General features: G+C 48.2%; 1 protein-coding gene across 1 annotated transcript in view; it reads left to right on the top strand.

Annotated features, from left to right (window-relative positions):
- MRPL51 (mitochondrial ribosomal protein L51) overlaps positions 1–18,663 on the top strand; it is a 156,787-nt gene extending 138,124 nt beyond the window's left edge. Inside the window, exons 3-4 of the mRNA XM_082269161.1 lie at positions 2,747–2,851; positions 18,421–18,663. Of these exons, the coding sequence (XP_082125287.1) occupies positions 2,747–2,851; positions 18,421–18,617 (302 nt within the window). The 3' untranslated portion in view covers positions 18,618–18,663. The remainder of the gene's footprint in view (positions 1–2,746; positions 2,852–18,420) is intronic.
- The last annotated feature ends 2,467 nt before the right edge of the window (positions 18,664–21,130 follow it).

Here is a 21,130-nt window from a genome sequence, read left to right as displayed (position 1 = left end):
CTCCTGAGTATGGCGATACCACAGGTGTGAGACTTTTCCACAGCCCAACATGCAGGGAGCACTGTCAGGGGTTCTAGGGACATCAAATTCCAAATCTAATTTCCTAACAACCTCTCACACTTTTCTGAGGCACTGACGTGGCATGGATGAGGTTTAATGTTGATAAATGTAAAGTAATGCACTTGGGGGCCAGAAACCAGAAAGCAAGCTACTCACTAGGGGGGGAACCTCTGGGTGAGTCTAGGATGGAAAGGGACCTGGGGGTACTGGTAGACAACAGGCTTGGCAGTGGCATGCAATGCCAAGCCGCCGCAAGCAAAGCCAACAGAATACTGGGATGTATAAAAAAGGGGATTCACTCCAGAAATAAAGAGATTATTCTCCCGCTCTACAAGACTCTGGTCCGGCCACATCTGGAGTATGCTGTCCAGTTCTGGGCACCGGTCCTCAGGAAGGATGTGCTGGAACTGGAGAGAGTCCAGAGAAGGGCAACAAAAATAATTAGGGGAATGGAGGACATCAGCTATGAGGAAAGACTGCAAACACTGAACCTATTCTCTCTGGAGAAAAGACGATTGAGGGGGGATATGATATCAATGTACAAATACTGTACTGGCGACCCTAGCATAAGGAACAAACTATTCAGAGAAAGGAGATACAATAAGACACGTGGCCACTCACTAAAACTAGAGGAAAGGCGGTTTAACCTTAAAGTGCGTAAGGGGTTCTTTACTGTAAGAGCGGTAAAGATGTGGAACTCTCTTCCACAAGCAGTCGTATCAGCAGGGAGCATTGATAGTTTCAAAAAACTATTAGATGGGCACCTTAATGACCACAACATACAGGGGTATACAATGTACAACATACAGGGGGTATACAATGTACAACATACAGGGGGTATACAATGTACAACATACAGGGGTATACAATGTACAACATACAGGGGTATACAATGTACAACATACAGGGGGTATACAATGTACAACATACAGGGGTATACAATGTACAACATACAGGGGTATACAATGTACAACATACAGGGGTATACAATGTACAACATACAGGGGTATACAATGTACAACATACAGGGGGTATACAATGTACAACATACAGGGGGTATACAATGTACAACATACAGGGGGTATACAATGTACAACATACAGGGGGTATACAATGTACAACATACAGGGGGTATACAATGTACAACATACAGGGGGTATACAATGTACAACATACAGGGGGTATACAATGTACAACATACAGGGGGTATACAATGTACAACATGCATGGGTATACAATGTACAACATGCATGGGTATACAATGTACAACATGCATGGGTATACAATGTACAACATGCATGGGTATACAATGTACAACATACAGGGGTATACAATGTACAACATACAGGGGTATACAATGTACAACATGCAGGGGTATACAATGTACAACATACAGGGGTATACAATGTACAACATACAGGGGGTATACAATGTACAACATACAGGGGTATACAATGTATAACATACAGGGGGTATACAATGTACAACATACAGGGGGTATACAATGTACAACATACAGGGGTATACAATGTACAACATACAGGGGTATACAATGTACAACATACAGGGGTATACAATGTATAACATACAGGGGGTATACAATGTACAACATACAGGGGGTATACAATGTACAACATACAGGGGTATACAATGTACAACATACAGGGGTATACAATGTACAACATACAGGGGCATACAATGTACGGTTAACAGCAAACACACACACACATCATAGGTTGAACTGGATGGACTGATGTCTTTTTTCAACCTCACTAACTATGTAACTATGAGCCCTGACGTGGCATGGAAATTTTATAGATGGGCAACTCCTATGATTGGTGGTTCCAAATGAATAACTGCTGAAGTAGGGAACAGACACAAGAGATCCACTCCACATATTTCCAAGAAACTCTTCTGTTTTTTTGTCACAATTGAAGGCTTTTATACACATGATTATGTAGGTATCACATTATTGTTACAATTGTACTTTTATGGTAACAAGGGGCGTAACATAGGCAGGCTAATTCTAATCAGGACTCGAAAGAACGCAAACATTATTAGTGCCGTGTGCAATACATACAAAATACAATAATGTCATCCGCCTGCTCAGCGGGGATTGGCGGATCGTCCCCCCCCCCCCCCCCCCCCCCACTAAGCAAAACAGAGTCTGCCAGGCAGAAAGCCCATGTGAAAGGACAAGCTGAGATTAGGAGCACTCCCTATAAGAGAATCCTCCTAATCTCAGCTTGTTACCTGTATAGAAGACACCTGGGAGCCAGAAATCTGCTGATTGATCGGAGATCAAATACTTATTTCACTCATTAAAATGGAAATCAATTTATAACTTTTTTGAAATGCGTTTTTCTGGATATTTTTGTTGTTATTCTGTCTCTCACTGGTAAAATAAACCGACCAATAAAATTATAGACTGATCATTTCTTTGTCAGTGGGCAAACCTACAAAATCAGCCGGGGAGGAAATTATTTTTTCCCTCACTGTGAAGGAAATATTTTGGAGTGGCAGTTGGCTGCAGTGGCAGTTGGCTGCAGTGGCAGTTGGCTGCAGTGGCAGTTGGCTGCAGTGGCAGTTGGCTGCAGTGGCAGTTTGTTGTAGTTGTTATCCAGTGTAATGAAGGGATCGCTCGTGTCGCTCTCTGTGTCTGACTCTTCTATTGCTGTGATTGCAGGATGCCGGAATCTGGTGCGCAATTTTGTGCCACAACCCAAAAACACCGACCGCTGGAATGAGAAGAGGGCGCTGTTTGGTGTCTATGATAACATCGGTATATTAGGTAAGTCTCTCTGTGTATAGAGAGGCCTTCATTGTAACCTCTCGCTGCCCACGTAATGCATATACGCTGCAGCAATGAAGGTAATCTGTAATTACCACACCCCACTCCCTAACAATCAGATTACACTGCGCCCTGATTGGGCAAAGCTGTGCCTAGACAGGTCGCAAAATGCACTGTGAAGTGCGCAGGGCATTGCCAGGCAATCGGTGGGGCGAACACCCTGCGAATTCAGGTATTCCCCGAACGAGGTGAACAGCCAATGTTGGCCGGAACTGATGCTCAGGCTGAACCATTCACCCAACTCTAGTCTCTACCAGCTTTGCACATCTAGAGAGGACATTTCTGCCCATTCTTCTTTGCAGAATATCTCATCTCTGTCAGATTGGATGGAGAGCGTCTGTGATCAGCAATTTTCAAGTCTTGCCACAGATTCTCAATGTGATTTAGGTCTGGACTGTGACTGGGCCATTCTAACACATGAAACCATTCCATTGTAGCTCTGGCTGGATGTTTCGGGTCGTTGTCCTGCTGGAAGGTGAACCTCTGCCCCAGTCTCAAGTCTTTTCTTCTAAGATTGTCCTGTATTTGGCTCCATCCATCTTCCCATCAACTCTGACCAGCTTCCCTGTCCCTGCTGATAGAAAAGCATCCCCACACCATGATGCTGCCACCACCATGTTTCACAGTGGGGATGGTGTGTTCAGGGTGATGGGCAGTGTTAGTTTTCCCCCACACATAGTTTTTTGCTTTTTGGCCAAAAAATTAAATCTTGGTCTCCTCTGAGCAGAGCTCCTCCCCCCACATGTTTGCTCCTCCCCCACATGGCTTCTCCCAAACTGCAATGGGGACTTCTTATGGATTTCTTCCACCAATGGCTTTCTTCTTCTCACTCTTCCATAAAGGGCAGATTTGTGGAGCGCACGACTAATAGTTGTCCTGTGGACAGATTCTCCCACCTGAGCTGTGGATCTCTGCAGCTCCTCCAGAGTTCCCATGGGGCTCTTGGCTGCTTCTTTGATGAATGCTCTCCTTGCCCGGCCGGTCAGTTTAGGTGGACGGCCATGTCTTGGTAGGGGGCCTGGCCGGTCAGTTTAGGTGGACGGCCATGTCTTGGTAGGGGCCCGGCCGGTCAGTTTAGGTGGACGGCCATGTCTTGGTAGGGTCCCGGCCAGTCAGTTTAGGTGGACGGCCATGTCTTGGTAGAGGCCCGGCCAGTCAGTTTAGGTGGACGGCCCTGTCTTGGTAGGGGCCAGGCCGGTCAGTTTAGGTGGACGGCCATGTCTTGGAAGGGTTGCAGTTGGGCCATACTCTTTCCATTTTCCCATGATGGATTGATCAGCGCTCTGTGAGATGGTCAAAGCTTGGGAGATTTTTTTTATAACCTAACCCTGCTTTACACTTCTCCACAACTTTATCTCTGACCTGTCTGGGGGGTTCCTTGGCCTTCATGATGCTGTTTGTTCACTAAGGTTCTCTAACAAACCTCTGAGGGCTTCACAGAACAGCTGTATTTATACTGAGATTACATTACACACAGGGGGACTCTATTTACTAATTAGGTGACTTCTGAAGACAATTGGTTCCCCTGGATTTTAGTTAGGGGTATCAGAGTAAAGGGGGGTGAATACAAATGCAGCCACACTTTTCACAGATTTATTAGGTGTCTTGGTGTGGGTTCGGCCATCTTGGTGGAGGCAGGGCCGTGGCCTCTTTATGTCAAAAATGGAGAACAGCACGGTGGTGACATCACCAAGCCTCACTTTAAATGTCCTGAGACGGAGAGGCAGCAGATATCCGGCTATGAGCCTCGGCACTCTCAGACCAGGAAGTGCTGTGTGTATATATATATATGTGTGTATATATATATATATATATATATATATATATATATATATATATATATATATATATATATATATATATATATATATATATATATATATATATATATATATATATATATATATATATTGTAAGGGATTAGCTCGGTGGTAGGCGTGGATGACCGCTTTGGGGGTGCGTTTTCACAGAGAGATAGCCGATTAGAGGTTGAAAACAAGACTGATTTATTCATGCAATTTACTTAACACAATTGCAAGCATCAAAACAGCCAAAATAAAATAAAAGACAAAATAAATCCTTGCCTCTGTGGGCGGCTACCTTCTCACGCTGGAACCTACCTAAGAAGTCTTCCCAACCTACTGTTGGGCCGACACTGCTGATCCTACAGCAGACACTCAAATGTCCATTTGTTTGCTTTTCACACAGCACAAACATTGTCCATTGAACATGTCCCTTTGTTTTCTTTCACACAGCACATGTTCATTTATAACAGGATCCTTTACTCTTCAGATTCTTCACATTGAACACAGTTCATTTAACAGGTCCCTTTACTCTTCACACTCTTCACATGGAACACTTTGTCTTCTCACCTTTGAGACGTCTTCACTCGTGGTTACCCTCCTTAGCTTCACATCGCTTTAGGGGGTCTTCTCCCATGCTCACCAGCTTGTCGGGAGGCACACATCCGACTGTCCCCCTCTCCCAGCCCACACGGCGACAGGCGGCAGCAGTCCTTCTCCCATGCCCACACGGCGTCGGGAGGTACACGTATGTCTGCCTTCCTCTCCCAGCCCACACGGCGACAGGAGGCAGCACTCAATAGATTTTCTCTGGACAAATTATAGAGTCCTTGATCTCCTCATTCTGAACAGCTGAATGGTTTTCAACTTCCTGCTGGCTCTCTCTGCAGCCAACACCCTATAGTATCAGTGAACTTTCAAAGCAGGTGGGAATGTGTCTCCTCTCAGTGACTACATTCCCAGATTTACCTGACTTCCTGTCACATACCCCCCCTCTTGTTTCAACCCTAGGGTTGGGACACATATTTCCAGGCACGCATGTGTCAGGCACTGCTGACTCACTGATAAGCCTCCTATTATCCTCAAGCTTCCGGATGAAACTGTTTTGTCATCTTCATTGACAGATTTCTCATAACTGCCACACAGTTTGTCTCTCATCTCATATACACATTCTTCAACTGCATTTTTGGCATCATTTTGCTCCTTCTCGTTTCTGTCATCTTCATTGACAGCTTTCTCATAAATGTCAGACAGCTTGTCCCTCATAACCGTCTGTCCAATCCACCATGGAGGACCGTGATCCATAGGCAACTCAATTGGGCTAGTCTTAATGTCTTCAACATTCTTAAGACGCCTCTCTCTGCAATCCATAAATGTTTTCCACAAAACTTTGAGAACCTTTGCTTCACTAAGCTTTGTTCCAAGTAGGGACTCTTGACATCCCTCTGTGACTTGAGTTGCCTCTCCATACATCTGTACACAATCATTGACTTTTTGTTGTAAAAGGGAATGATCTTCCTTCTTGAGCTTTGCTTGCTCTAAGATGCTGTGCAGAGGATTTTCCAATTGAGACAACAGGCTGTCACACATTTCTTCAAAGTGACCCCTGTTCCTTTTCCCAGAGATATCAATATCATTCACCAAACATTTCATATTCATAGGCAGATCTGAAGCATTTGCACTCATCAACTTCTTAAACTTTTCGCCCTCCTGAGCGAGTCGCAGTAAAGGCCTACTATTTGATTTGATATTCAGTTTATATTTCTTGCCAAACTCTTCACAGAAGTAGTCAACCAGAACATCATCAACTTTCCTTCCACCAACATAGGGGTTAAAGGCAACAACACAGTTGAACCCAGCGATCTGGGTGGTATCCATTATAGACCTCCTCTCTGCATCAGTGAAGAAGCATGGAACTGCAACACATTCTTTTACAGGTTTCTTCAATGCACTTTCTGCTGAACTATTTGACCGCTCAAGGTCACCTAGTTCTTTTTCTCTATCTGAATTCCACATGGAATGCATCTCAAGATCACGATCAAACTTCTGCCACCCATCTTTCACCAGTTCCATTTTGGAAACACTCCCTGAAAGGCACTTATTCATTTGCTTCACGTTTTCACCAACAGCCTTAGTTTTCCCCACTAGGTTTTCAGCCTGAACTGAGAAATCATCACATTTCTTACTCAGCTCCTTTGTTTGCTGAAGCTCTAATGATACATTTTCCAATGCTTGAAGTTTTTGAAGGAACGGTTTATTCCAAAGGGGTGATTCAAGCCACATGTCATCACATTTCTGAGGCTCACTCAGGACAGACCCCAAAACACTGATCCTTTTAAAAACTGCATCAGGCACACTATCCCCTCTTTGGGACAGATCCTCTGTTGCCTGGAATTCCTCTTCCAGTTCCTGCAACGGAATCTTCATCTCTTCTACTTGCTGTTCTAAGGCTCGCTTAGACTTTTCTAGCTCCTGAACTCTTTTCACAACATCATCCTTGGAGCTGACCAATTCTTCCATTTCTGTACGCAGCTGTTTGTTAACACTTTCTAGTTCAGCCTTACACTCTAGAGCTTCCTCCAAAGAGCGAGCCAAGAACAGGGCTTTGCTCTCGTTATCACGCACCTCCGTTTCTGCACGGGCGCGTTCTTCTGCATATTTTGCAGACACATTCTTCTCTTCACCAAGCATCTGATCAAACTTCTTTTTCACATCTTCAACACACTGTAATGAACCAACGCTTTCTTCCATGCGTTTTTTCATATCCGCTATCTGAGCTTGCAATGTTGCGACTTGCTCTGATAGGTTTTTCTTTGCTTCCGCCTCCTCTTTTAATTGTTCCAGGAAGCCATTTTTCTCATCTTCCATTTGTTTGAGCTTTGTGCTAAAACTCAGCCTTTGACACCTCTCTTCCTGTAAGAGTTCCTGCGTGTCTTGCAGCTGCGATTCCAAGATAGAAAAATCTTCCGCAATTTCTCTAGATTTGCTGTCTGCTTGAGAAAGCTGATTTGTAACATTGTCCAACTCAACCTGCAGTCGGTTTGCCTTCTCTGACAGCTTAGCACACAATCGGTCACCTTCTGACACCTTGACTTGCGATTCCAGAAGCTGTGCCTCTACTTTTTCCCTCTTATGTTCACAATCTCCTTTTCCCTGCATAAGAGCCTTCACCTCATTGGCTAGCATCTGGGAATAAGAATGTAATTCTGCCACACAGGCTTCTTTCTCCTTTAACTGCTGCTGGACACGTTGGGCTTCCCCTTTCCAACTTTCACAGTCCGCACGCCATTCATTTACCACATTGCTTAAAGTAGTGAGCTCATACACAGTACTCAGTAATTTAGCCTCTCTTTCACTTTTCTCTTTGTCGCTGAGAGACAATGTCGCTTTCAGAGCAACATTCTGTTCCTGCGACTCCTGCAGGTCTATTTTTGTAACTTCCAAACACTGAAGACTTTTTTCCAGCTGATTACGCAACTCCAACATATCAGCCATACTTTGCTTCTGCAAAGTCTGAATTTCACTTTCCTTTTCCATGAGGATGGTATCTTTCTCCATTATAGTCTCTCTGCGTTTTTGCAACTCGACCAAAAGAAGAGCAGTGGATTCTTCCCACTGTAACACATGAGACTTGAGTAGTTCATTTGTTTCCTGCAAGTTTCTATGCTCCATTTTAAGCAATTCCAAGGCTTGTTCCTTTTCTTCCATTTTCCGTTGCAAGGCATCCAACTCAGCCCTGCACACATACTCGGTTTTCTCCAAACCGATGGCCTCCATTGGCTGCTGGCGTCTGTTTCCAGCCTGCCATGCTCTCTTGATGAGCCTTTTGTTGAGCTGCAAAGCTCTGCTGAAAATCCGCATTTGCCTGCTGTTGAGCTGCATTTGCTTGCTGTTGAGCTGCATTTGATATAATCAGATGTTTCAACATCTCCTCCATTTTGAGTTTACTTTTCATCTGAGCACACTGCGTCTCCATAGCAGTTTCATCAGTGTTGCTAGGGACAACAACCTTCCTCTTTAGTAGACTCTCTTTAGGCATGGATGGGGCTGGTTCAGACGGCAACATCCCCTCCATCCATAGAATCCGGTCTCTCATTTCATCTATCTTTGCATTTTTCAGGCGTTTGGACCGCCCCATCTTCAATAACTCCACAAACAAATTTTTCACAGTCCAGCAAACAATTTTCAGACCACTGTCTCTTCAACACATGTAGTTTTTCTCTCTCTTGCAGGATCTCTTTTCCTGCGCACACAGTTTGTGCAGTCACTTGCACCAGACACAACAAAGTTCATCAAATAATTTTGAGACCGCTGTCTCTTTAAAACACTTTTTTTTTTTTTTTTTCTGTCAGGATCTTCTCTCCTGCACACATAGATTGTGCAATCTCATGCACCAGATAAAGTTCATCAAACATATGCACTTCCTTGCAGGGATCTCTGCTTATGCCCACTGCATACCTCCACCATATGTAAGGGATTAGCTCGGTGGTAGGCGTGGATGACCCCTTTGGGGGTGCGTTTTCACAGAGAGATAGCCGATTAGAGGTTGAAAACAAGACTGATTTATTCATGCAATTTACTTAACACAATTGCAAGCATCAAAACAGCCAAAATAAAATAAAAGACAAAATAAATCCTTGCCTCTGTGGGCGGCTACCTTCTCACGCTGGAACCTACCTAAGAAGTCTTTCCAACCTACTGTTGGGCCGACACTGCTGATCCTACAGCAGACACTCAAATGTCCATTTGTTTGCTTTTCACACAGCACAAACATTGTCCATTGAACATGTCCCTTTGTTTTCTTTCACACAGCACATGTTCATTTATAACAGGATCCTTTACTCTTCAGATTCTTCACATTGAACACAGTTCATTTAACAGGTCCCTTTACTCTTCACACTCTTCACATGGAACACTTTGTCTTCTCACCTTTGAGACGTCTTCACTCGTGGTTACCCTCCTTAGCTTCACATCGCTTTAGGGGGTCTTCTCCCATGCTCACCAGCTTGTCGGGAGGCACACATCCGACTGTTTCCCTCTCCCAGCCCACACGGCGACAGGCGGCAGCAGTCCTTCTCCCATGCCCACACGGCGTCGGGAGGTACACGTATGTCTGTCCTCCTCTTCCCAGCTCACACAGCGACAGGAGGCAGCACTCAATAGATTTTCTCTGGACAAATTATAGAGTCCTTGATCTCCTCATTCTGAACAGCTGAATGGTTTTCAACTTCCTGCTGGCTCTCTCTGCAGCCAACACCCTATAGTATCAGTGAACTTTCAAAGCAGGTGGGAATGTGTCTCCTCTCAGTGACTACATTCCCAGATTTACCTGACTTCCTGTCACAATATATAGTGTGTGTGTGTGTGTGTGTGTATATAATATATATATATATATATATATATATATATATATATATATATATATATATATCTCAGGAGGAATTCCAGGTGAAGGCTCAAACTTCAGGATATTTCTCAGGGACTTCTGTCATTAGAAATGTTCTCTTTAATAGTTGAATATCGGAGTGCCGCAGATCCGTACATTGCGGGGTCTCTGCATGCGGCTCCCCAGAATCTCAGGGTTCATAGATCACATGTGGGGGAGTGAGAATACAAAGTACAGCGAATATAAAACTCATCAGAAGGACCTCGACTTCCACATTCCATACCGAAATTCCACAACCAGAAGGGGGGGGAGGGGATAATCCTATAGAATAAGAGGATCAGTGCGTGCCGCGCACATCACATCTCTTATTATTTATATGCTTCCATTTTCTCTATACAATGGGGGGGGGGGGGGGGTGTAGATTTTTGTAAGCCGGCCTAACGCAGCTTGATTTTCACCGCTTCCCGATGAATGCGCCGCCATCAGAGCCACGGGTCTCCGAACCGCCCAGCCTGACAAAAGTTGTGTGAAATATAACTGAGCCATGACTGCCCAGCCATCCAGGCCTGGGATTGGGACAAGAAATCGGCCCGGCCGTTAGACTGAGCTGCCCAAGACAGCTCTCCATCCTGACGGATCTCCTCGCTGCAGCCGCCGGGAGAGGGGGGAACCCAGCAGAGCTGCGGGTGGCAAGGGGGGTCAGGAGCACTAGGGGGAGAATGTCAGAGAGCACAGGGGGTGCCAGAGAGCGCTGTGAGGCACCGGAAAGCACAGTGAGGGGGTCAGAGAGCGCAGGGCCTCAATGTGGCAAAGTCGGCTGTACCTTTTTAGCATAGAAAAAGCCCCAAAGCTTCATGTTTCCACCTCTGTGCTTGACTGTAGGGACGGTGACTGTAGGGACGGTGACTGTAGGGACGGTGACTGTAGGGACGGTGACTGTGGGGGGGGAGGGTGACTGTGGGGGGATGCAGGGCAGCCATCAGGGGGGGACAGCCCATACACATGTAGGGGCCCAGGCGTTCCGAGGGGCCCAGCTGCCCAGGCCCTAACCAATGAGACCGAGTTGTTGCTGCTGTAATAACTAGCAATTGCTAAAGCAGGGCGGCTGCAGAGTAAGCCGATGCAGCTGAAGGGATGTCTCTTTGCTAAATATGAGGCTGTCTCTTTACTGGATTGAGATGTCTCTTTACTGAATACAGTATTTGGGGATGTTGCTTTGCTGGATTGGATTCATTTTCATGTATTACGTTGTAAGAGTGTTAAAATAGAAGTGAGTGCACTGAAGGACTTGGTGGATTGGCCAGTTGGCGGATTTGGTGGGACGGCCAGAGGGCGGGCCCTTCGGAATGTTGGTGGTCAGCCCCCGAGGGGCCCAGGCCTAAAGTTGTTTAAGGGGGCCCCAAAATTTCTGATGGCTGCCCTGGGGGGATGGTGACTGTGGGGGGGGGGACGGTGACTGTAGGGGAGGGTGATTGTAGGGACGGTGTTCTTAGGGTCATAGTCTGCATTTTTCTTCCTCCAAACACAGTTGAGTTAATTCCAAAAAGCTCAATTTTTGTCTGATCTGACCACAGCACCTCCTGCCAATCCTTCTCTGAATCATTTAGATGTTGAGTGGGATGATTGTACATGTGTCTTCCTGAGGAGGGGACCTTGCGGGCGCTGTAGGATTTCAGTCCATGGCGGTGTATTGGGTTACCAATGGTTTGTTTGGGGACTGTGGTGCCAATTACCTTGAGATCATTCACAAGCTCCTCCCATGTAGTTCTGGGCGGATCCCTCACTTTTCTCAACCATCCTCACCCCATGAGGAGAAATCTTCCATGGAGCTCCAGACTGAGGACCATTGATGGTTATTTTGTATTTCTTCCATTTGCTAATAATCGCTCGAACATTTGTCTCCTTCTCCCCAAGCTTCTTGCTGATGGTCTTGTAGCCATTCCAGCCTTGTGCCGGTCTCCAATCTTCTCCCTGACATCCTTGGACAGCTCTTTGGTCTTCCCATGATAGTGAGCTGTGATTGGAGGAAAGAGATTCTGTGGGCGGGTGTCTTCTATACATATAACGAGTTGTCTTCTTACACTGACAGGACTAATCTGTGACCACATGAGCACCGACTGTATCCAGTCTGTGGGAGGCGGAGTTATTGTTGGTTGGTAGGGAATCAAATACTTTTCTCTTTCGTCCTCCGACAGTCGCCGCCCCTTCATATTCATCACCAATGGGTTATGTCCTCTTATCCGTAGGAGTAGCTAGGCAATAGAATATGTTAGTACAAAAGACTTTTAACATATCCCCACCCCCAGGGGGTGGTCCCCTCAGTACATAACCCTCCACTTCCTGTATCCAACTCAGTTTCATTTGTCTAGCTGTCAGGAGTAGCTGGAAGTTTCTATGCTGGGGCACCTTGTCTCAGCTCTCTTTCCTTTCTTTGGATTTTATTTCAGTTTTTTCTCTCTTTCTTGTTAGCTGTTATTTTACCAGCGTTAGTTAGTTCTTCGGAAGAAGAGGATCATGCGGGCTGCGTCTCGGGCTGACCCCCCTGGTAGCAGGCTGTGGGTCAGTGGTTTCTCAGCCCGCCATCGAGCGTTCAGTCAGGTATCGCTCCTGAGTTATCTGAACGACCCATCCCTGTTCCGTGCAGGGATGCTAGGTGAGGTGGCTACCTCACTGGACGCTGTGCGGTTTCTCAACCCACCTTCTGATGCGTCCTGGATGCGACTCTCCCTTCCTTATGTTCAGCGGTTTGTTCGCATGTGCGGGTCCCCCACGCCATGTGAGAGGTAAGTGCATTTATGTGGGGACCTGTCTGTCTGGGGGGTGTCAGTCTGGGACTGTGTTACCTTACCCTGTGTTCACAATGTTACTGTCTCCCTATCCCTCATGTTGCATGCTGTGGGCTGCAGGAGGGGGGGTTGTGCTGCACTCTGTGTCAGTTTGTATGTGAACGGCTGTGTGCTGTGGGGCTTGAGTTTTCTCATGCTTGGGGCACATTACAGCGCCGCTGCGGCAGTTTAACATGTTTCCTTTTGCTGGGCAATTAGGATGTTTCTTTTACTTCACCCTCATGGGGTGTGGGAGCGGCAGTTTCGGCGCCAAACGGCGCCATTTTGGCTGCGATCGCTCCGGCCGCATGTTTTACATGCATGGCGGCCATTTTCTTGTAGCCTCCATAGGCTTTAATGGAGCGCCCTGTATACCAGCATTCAGGAGCACCGCAGGCAGCAGCAGCGATATCCAGGTTCATTTCCCTCTATTCCCTGTATCCTGCCTTGGTTTAATTGTCCCTGTGGGGGTCCCTTGTGTGGGGTGTTTGTGTGCAGTGGGCTACGATCGCAGCGCTCTCTTAAAGGGGCGGTCACCCATTTATTTTACTGCTACAGGGGCATGGATTCTCAGGAAAACAAATTTCCTACAACTTTAGTGGGGAGCCAGGGGTCTGTACTCTCCCCCCATGGGGGGGGATTTGGCTGCGATTGTGGCTAGCCTTGCGACTCAGGTGCAAATGCTGGTGGCTGCTCAATCCACAAAGGCCCATTGTTTCAATTTCCTCTGATTCAGAGGGTGATGGTGCTGGGGCTGCTGTGGCTGGGGTCTCCTTTTCGGGGTCCCGTTCCTCCCTGGACCTTGTCGGGTCAGATATGGAGGCTGAGGTGGAGGGGGTTGATAATTCTCCCCCTGGCTCGTCTGAAGAGCTTGCACTCATGGATGAATTGGTTGCTTCTATCAAGCAAACACTGCGGTTAGAGGAGGAATCATGTCCTCCAGCTGCCTTGGCGGCTGATGGGACGCAGAAAAGGCGCAAAACGTCGCAGGTGTACCCCTGCACTGCTGATTTTCAAAACGCTGTAAAAGAACAGTGGCGTAATATACGCAAGCCATTTGCTGTACCTAGTAGTTTTAAGCTACGCTATCCCTTTACGCCTGCTACTGATGAGCGCTGGTGTATTCCACCGCCGGTGGATCATGCGATAGCGGTTTTAAACAAATCCACTGCGATTCCGGCTGAAGACACCCCGGTGTTCCGGGATGCCACGGACAAGAGAATGGAATCTCTTGCCCGTCACACCTATTCTATTATGGGTTCTATGTTAAAAGCTTTATTCGCTTCTCTTATGGCGACCCAGGCGGTCGCGAGCTGGACGCAGGTGCTTAGGCGGGTCCTGGTGGCTGATTCTGCCCCCCAGGCGACTTTGGATATGGTGGATAAAATCCACCAGGGTGTCATGTACTTGTGTGATGCGGACCTGGATATGGTTCCGTTGGCTGCACGTGTACACAGTGTGGCGGTGTTAAATCGCCGCCTGGTTTGGTTGAAGTGTTGGTCTGTGGATCAATCTTCCCGTAAGACCTTGGCCAATCTGCCTTATGATGGTTCTCGCCTTTTTGGCGAATCCTTAGATGCACTAATTAAGTGAGTCACGGGTGGTAAGAGCACGCTCTTGCCTCAATCCCACAAGCCCAAGGCGGCTCCTGGTAAGAAGGAGCCGTGGGCAGGTAAGCAAAAGTCCGGCCAATCCGGTTCTGCGGCCCACAACAGTGCGGCCTGAAGGGGCGCCCTCACCCGAGTCTGGGGTGGGGGGACGCTTGCTCGGTTTCTCTCGGCCATGGCTGTCCCGGGTTCGGGACAGGTGGGTTCAGGAACTCGTTCGATCTGGCTACAAGATCGAGTTTCTCTCTCGGCCGATGAGCAGATTTTTTCCCTCAAATCTTCTGTTATCCCCGGAGCGTTTGCAGGACCTGCGCCTAGCGGTGCAGGACCTGAGGGCTCAGGGTGTGGTGGTCCCGGTGCCTCATCGGGACAGATTTCGGGGGTTCTATTCCAATCTGTTCACCGTGCCCAGGAAAGAGGGCAAGGTACGTCCGATTCTGGACTTGAAGGCGCTGAACCGCTTTGTGCGGGTGCGCAAGTTCCGCATGGAATCCCTGCGGTCGGTGGTGGCTGCCCTGGTTCCGGGGGAATTCATGGCTTCCATCGACTTGAAGGATGCGTATCTTCACATCCCCATTTTCGAGGATCACCAGAGGTACCTTCGATTCGCCATAGCGGAGGATCATTACCAATTTGTGGCTTTGCCTTTCGGTCTCGCCTCGGCTCCGAGGGTGTTCACCAAAGTGCTGGCACCGGTTCTGGCCTTGTTGAGAGCCCAGGGCATATCGGTCCTGGGATGTCTGGACGATATTTTGGTTCGGTCTGCGACCAACCAAGGTCTGGTGAAGGATCTGTCCGTCACGTTGCAGACTCTGCAAGAGTTTGGTTGGACGATCAATTTCCCAAAATCAACATTGTGCCCGTCGGTCCGCCTCCCGTATCTGGGAATGATTCTGGACTCTGTCCAGGCGAAGGTCTTCCTACCGGACGACAAACTCAGGGCTCTTCGGGAGGGAGTCAGGTCCCTCAGGGACAATCAGTTCTCGTCCATTCGGACGTGCATGAGATGTCTGGGATTGATGGTCTCGGTTTTCGAGGCGATTCCCTTCGCTCAGTTTCACACTCGGGGTCTCCAAGCGGAGATATTGTCCAAGTGGGACGGGCGACCGCACTCTCTGGATCTTCAGATATCCTTGCGTTCTCAGACCAGAAGGGATCTTCTGTGGTGGCTTCGGTCCCCCTCAGTGTCGGGGGGCAAGTCTTTTCGTCCCCTTTCGTGGACGGTGATCACCACGGACGCCAGCCTGTCGGGCTGGGGTGGTGTTCTGGGCGTTCTGTCCGCCCAGGGTGTTTGGTCGCAGGAGGAATCCTCCCTTCCGATCAACGTTCTGGAACTGCGAGCGGTACTCCTCTGTCTTCGTCGTGGGACGGACAGTCTTCACGGCTGTCCGGTCAGGGTGCAGGCGGACAATGCCACGGCGGTGGCTTACATCAATCACCAAGGGGGCACCAGGAGTGCCCAGGCGGCTCGAGAAGTGGCCGCGATTCTGTCTTGGGCCGAGACGCATGTCCCGACAATATCAGCTGTTCACATTCCGGGAGTGGAATATTGGCAGGCGGATTATCTGAGCCGCCAGACCCTGGACCAGGGGGAATGGTCCCTTCACCCGGATGTCTTCCAGATGTTGTGCGCGAAGTGGGGTCTTCCGGAGGTAGACCTGTTCGCATCTCGTCTGCACAACAAAGTTCCACGGTTCGTGGCAAGGACGCGCGATCCTCGGGCAGACGCGTCGGACGCGTTGGTTGCCCCGTGGCATCAGTACCGACTGATGTATGCGTTTCCACCGGTTCAATTACTGTCCAGGTTCCTTCGCAGGTTGCACTCGGAACCAACTGCGGTGATTCTTGTGGCACCGGACTGGCCTTGCCGGTCCTTGTACGCAGACCTCGTAAATCTGGCAATCGATGTCCCGTGGCGTCTGCCTCTTCGAGAAGATCTTCTGTCGCAAGGACCGATCTTCCATCCTGCTTTACAGTCGCTGGCTTTGACGGCCTGGCTGTTGAAACCGAGGTCCTGAAGACCAGGGGTCTTTCCCCTGAGGTCATTCACACCTTGATCACTGCGAGGAGGTCTTCCTCGGGGAAGGTTTACTACCGTACTTGGAAGGCATGTTTTGCCTGGTGCGAATCCAGGGGTTTCTCTCCTACCACTTAATCAGTGTCTAGGGTGTTGCCCTTCCTTCGGACGGGTGTTGAACAGCGTTTGGCGCTGGCTACGATCAAGGGTCAGGTGTCCGCTTTGGCCGTTCTGTTTCAACGTCCTGTGGCATCTAACGCTTTGGTTAGCACTTTTGTGCAGGGGGTACGTCATCTGATCCCCCCTAGGAGGGACCCTCTGCCCCCTTGGGACTTGAATCTAGTCCTGTCTGTATTGCAGCGTGCTCCTTTTGAAAGGATCAGGGAAATCTCGCTGTCTTTGTTATCCAAGAAGGTCGCCTTTTTGGTGGCTATCACCTCGGCTCGTCGAGTGTCGGAGCTGGCAGCCTTGTCCTGCAAGTCTCCGTATCTGGTTGTGCATTTGGACAAGGTGGTCTTGCGACCTAACCCTTCTTTTCTTCCAAAAAGGGTTTTGGACTTTCATCTCAATGAGGACATTGTCCTACCTTCGCTCTGCGCGAAGCCTAAGCATCCGACGGAGGTGCTGCTTCACTCCTTGGATGTTGTCCGGGCGATTAGAGTCTACTTGAAATCGACTGAGTCTTTTCGCAAGTCGGATGCCTTGTTTGTTCTTCCGGCAGGTCCTCGGAAGGGCATGGCGGCGTCGGCTTCTACCATCGCCAAATGGATCAGACAGACCATTGATCAGGCCTATGCTTTGAAGGGGAAAGTTCCCCCTGTACCTGTGAAGGCGCACTCTACCAGATCTCTGAGTACGTCTTGGGCCTGTCGTCATGGGGCCTCTGTGGCCCAGGTGTGTAAGGCGGCGACTTGGTCGACCGTTCACACTTTCACAAAATTCTACAGAGTAGATGTTAAGGCATCGGCTGATGCTTCCTTTGGCCGCAAGGTTCTCGGTGCGGCAGTTCCCTAGAGCCCTTGTTACGGGTTCTTTGACTGTTTGGGACATTTGTTTTTTCCCTGGGTTTTCTTGCTCCTGTTGAGCGAGTGTTTTGTTCTTATGCCCAACTGGGTTCCTTCCTTTGGTAAGGTTCCTTTCTCTGATGGGGAGACGGCGTTGCCTTGGGCGCGGCTGCGTTCTTCCCACCCCTCATGTTTACACTGCTTGGGGACATCCCATTGGTGATGAATATGAAGGGGCGGCGACTGTCGGAGGACGTAAGAGAAAACGGAATTTTTGTAAAATCTTACCTGTAAAATTCCTTTCTCTGAGTCCTCCGACAGTCGCCGCCCCCGCCCCTCTTTTGGGGTTTTTCATGTACTCTCTACTGCTATTTCACTGAAACTGGTTTGGTTACAGGAAGTGGAGGGTTATGTACTGAGGGGACCACCCCCTGGGGGTGGGGATATGTTAAAAGTCTTTTGTACTAACATATTCTATTGCCTAGCTACTCCTACGGATAAGAGGACATAACCCATTGGTGATGAATATGAAGGGGCGGCGACTGTCGGAGGACTCAGAGAAAGGAATTTTACAGGTAAGATTTTACAAAAATTCCGTTATTTTACTCCCTGAACTCCATTTATAACATTTCTATCATTTTTGGTTGCTTTTCTGTCAATATTATATAAAATACACCCCCATTTCTATGTAATCTGCAGGGGATCAAATCCCTATCTCTCCGTGTTTGTGTGTGTGTATATTATATATATATATATATATATATGTGTATGTATGTATGTATGTGTGTGTGTGTGTGTGTGTGTGTGTGTGTGTATACACAGTGTGTGTCATAGAAGAATAAAATTGGATTTTTGTCCTTTATTTCAGGTGACTTTAAAGCGCACCCCTCCCAGCTGATCATCGGCCCCTCGTGGCTGCGGGGGTGGAAGGGAAATGAGTTGCAGAGATGTCTGAGGAAGAAGATGATGATTGGAAGCCGAATGTTCTATGAGGACAGAAGAAACCTGGAGAAGCGGATCCGCTATTTGTATAAGAGGTTTAACCGCTACGGAAAACACCGCTAACCGCGCCGCCCTTCCCCCACCACCATAAATTCTCATTGTTTCATAATTCTCGTGTTTTCATTTTCTTTATAAATCTTCCATAAATTTCTTCCCGTCTCTTCTTATATAAACCATGAATGACCGGAATAATACTTTATAGAGAACCACCGGGGCTCCTCTACCTTCCTCCAATAAGAGGGATTCACAGGCCGAGGTGCCACACTTCCAGGTAGTGAACTCAATCCCCTCCCCCATATCACAGTCCGTCACTACCATGGAAAGACTCTCTGGCCAATAGAAATGTGTGGCTGGTTGTTAGGAAGGGATGGAGAAGCCCAGCACTATGGGGAACGCTGAGGCTCGGTATTCGGCCATGACAGGAGAGTTCTGAATACCCACAAATGTTCCCCAAGGTGCCTTCCTTGCAGAAGATTTACCGTTCACTTCCTGTTCTATAGACACAACAGGAAATTCCTCTTCAGATTGATATCCTCAGTGTCCCCGTCACCCCTTCCCATTCCGTCCTCGGTGTCCCCGTCACCCCTTCCCATTCCGTCCTCGGTGTCCCCGTCACCCCTTCCCATTCCGTCCTCGGTGTCCCCGTCACCCCTTCCCATTCCGTCCTCGGTGTCCCCGTCACCCCTTCCCATTCCGTCCTCGGTGTCCCCGTCACCCCTTCCCATTCCGTCCTCGGTGTCCCCGTCACCCCTTCCCATTCCGTCCTCGGTGTCCCCGTCACCCCTTCCCATTCCGTCCTCGGTGTCCCCGTCACCCCTTCCCATTCTGTCCTCGGTGTCCCCGTCACCCCTTCCCATTCTGTCCTCGGTGTCCCCGTCACCCCTTCCCATTCTGTCCTCGGTGTCCCCGTCACCCCTTCCCATTCCGTCCTCGGTGTCTCCATCCTCAGTGTCCCCGTCACCACTTCCCATTCCATCCTCGGTGTCCCCGTCACCACTTCCCATTCCATCCTCGGTGTCCCCGTCACCCCTTCCCATTCCATCCTCAGTGTCCCCGTCACCACTTTTGTATTACCTGCACTAATTTTTGGCGATTTCAGTAGACGGCTGTGCATGAAGCTGTGTGATGTCTTTGAAGTCACCCCTGACGTCGGTCTGAAATGCAGCTTTGACATCATGCGAGTTCAGATGAAGTCGCACGATTTAGAAGCCGCAGTCAGTGTGAACGAGGGCTTGATGTAAAAAGCAACAATGTTTTCTCCATGGCTTCATAGTGTCCAATAAGGGTGGAATTTACTTTTTCCTGGAGCCAACATGGCGGCACAGCTGTGGCAGAGCTCCGTACGCTGCCATGGATTGGCACCAGGAAAGGGAAATTTTGGTAAACATTTGATCCATTTTTCCATCATCTTCACATCGGAGAGTGAAGGCACCGGAAAGGACTTCTCAATAAAGGGTAAAGTCATTAAATATGGAAAACTAAATGCAGAAATTTATTGAACAATTATTTACAAAATAGACACAAAACATCGAATAAATTCTCTCTGCGACATTCCATATTTCAAGTAACCAATAAAAGACATTTGTTGTACAAAGTTATCCCCGCCCTGGCCGCGAATCGCCGTTCCCCAATAGACTTTTCTGTGTTCGATATAAAAATACAAATTTCAATGTTTTTGTAGAAAACAAAAAAAAATTAACTCTCTTAATAAAATTCCCCCCCCCCCCCACCTCATCAGAGGAAGTCACAGAAAATCTCCCCAAAACAAGGAAATAAATCTCTTCCACTGACAGATTGTTGTCCTCTGAGGGATTCTCCAGTTCTCTGGTAATGGGGAGTTCTGCCAGAGAAATCCAACTTGCCGTCCCTTCCGGTGAGCGTAGACCGGGAATAATCGGAGATTTCCACCACTTGGGGTTTTCACACACCGGCAGCCTTTACACTCCTGGAGATGCTATAATTAGTGCAGATTGTTAGTAACCAACAACATGGCCGCCTCCAAGGCAGTGACAAATAGTGGGCGGAGTAACAATCTCCACCCATTATATTGCGGATCAGAGTGTAAAGGCTGCTGGTGTTCACCAAGTGGTGGAAATCTCCAATTATTCCTTCTGTAGAGTCAATGGAAGTGACGTGGTTGGAATTCTCGGCAAGTTGGAGTTTTCGTCAGAATACCGGCACTGGGATAGGAAGTGAGGGTGAATCTCTCCAAACTGACCCCCCCCCCCCTCCCCCGCCCCGGCTCTAAAACATTTTGGTTGGAGTGAGCAAAGTGCGGGGTAATAAAGAATCGCCCTTTAATTATTACAGTACTTTTATCATCCGTTGATCCCCTCATTTCCACTTCATTGAGCTGGGTGACAACGCTGTTCATTGTGCAGTGAAATCTCACGGCGGTGTTGTCACCCTGTGGATGGGGATGGATATGAAGTTTCAATAAACTTAAAAAACAAATTGCGGACCCGTCACACTATGTGCCGCAGTAACCGGCACGCTACCGCACACTTTACTGCAATGCATGGCATGTTTGTCCAATGAGGCGCCGGTCATGCTGAATGACACCCCCAGCGCACCTT

Source organism: Pelophylax lessonae, assembly GCF_965119305.1.
Source record: "Pelophylax lessonae genome assembly, chromosome: 9".
Lineage (NCBI taxonomy): Eukaryota > Metazoa > Chordata > Amphibia > Anura > Ranidae > Pelophylax > Pelophylax lessonae.
The sequence above is the reverse complement of the archived record's forward strand: the minus strand, read 5'-3'. Positions and strand labels throughout refer to the sequence as shown.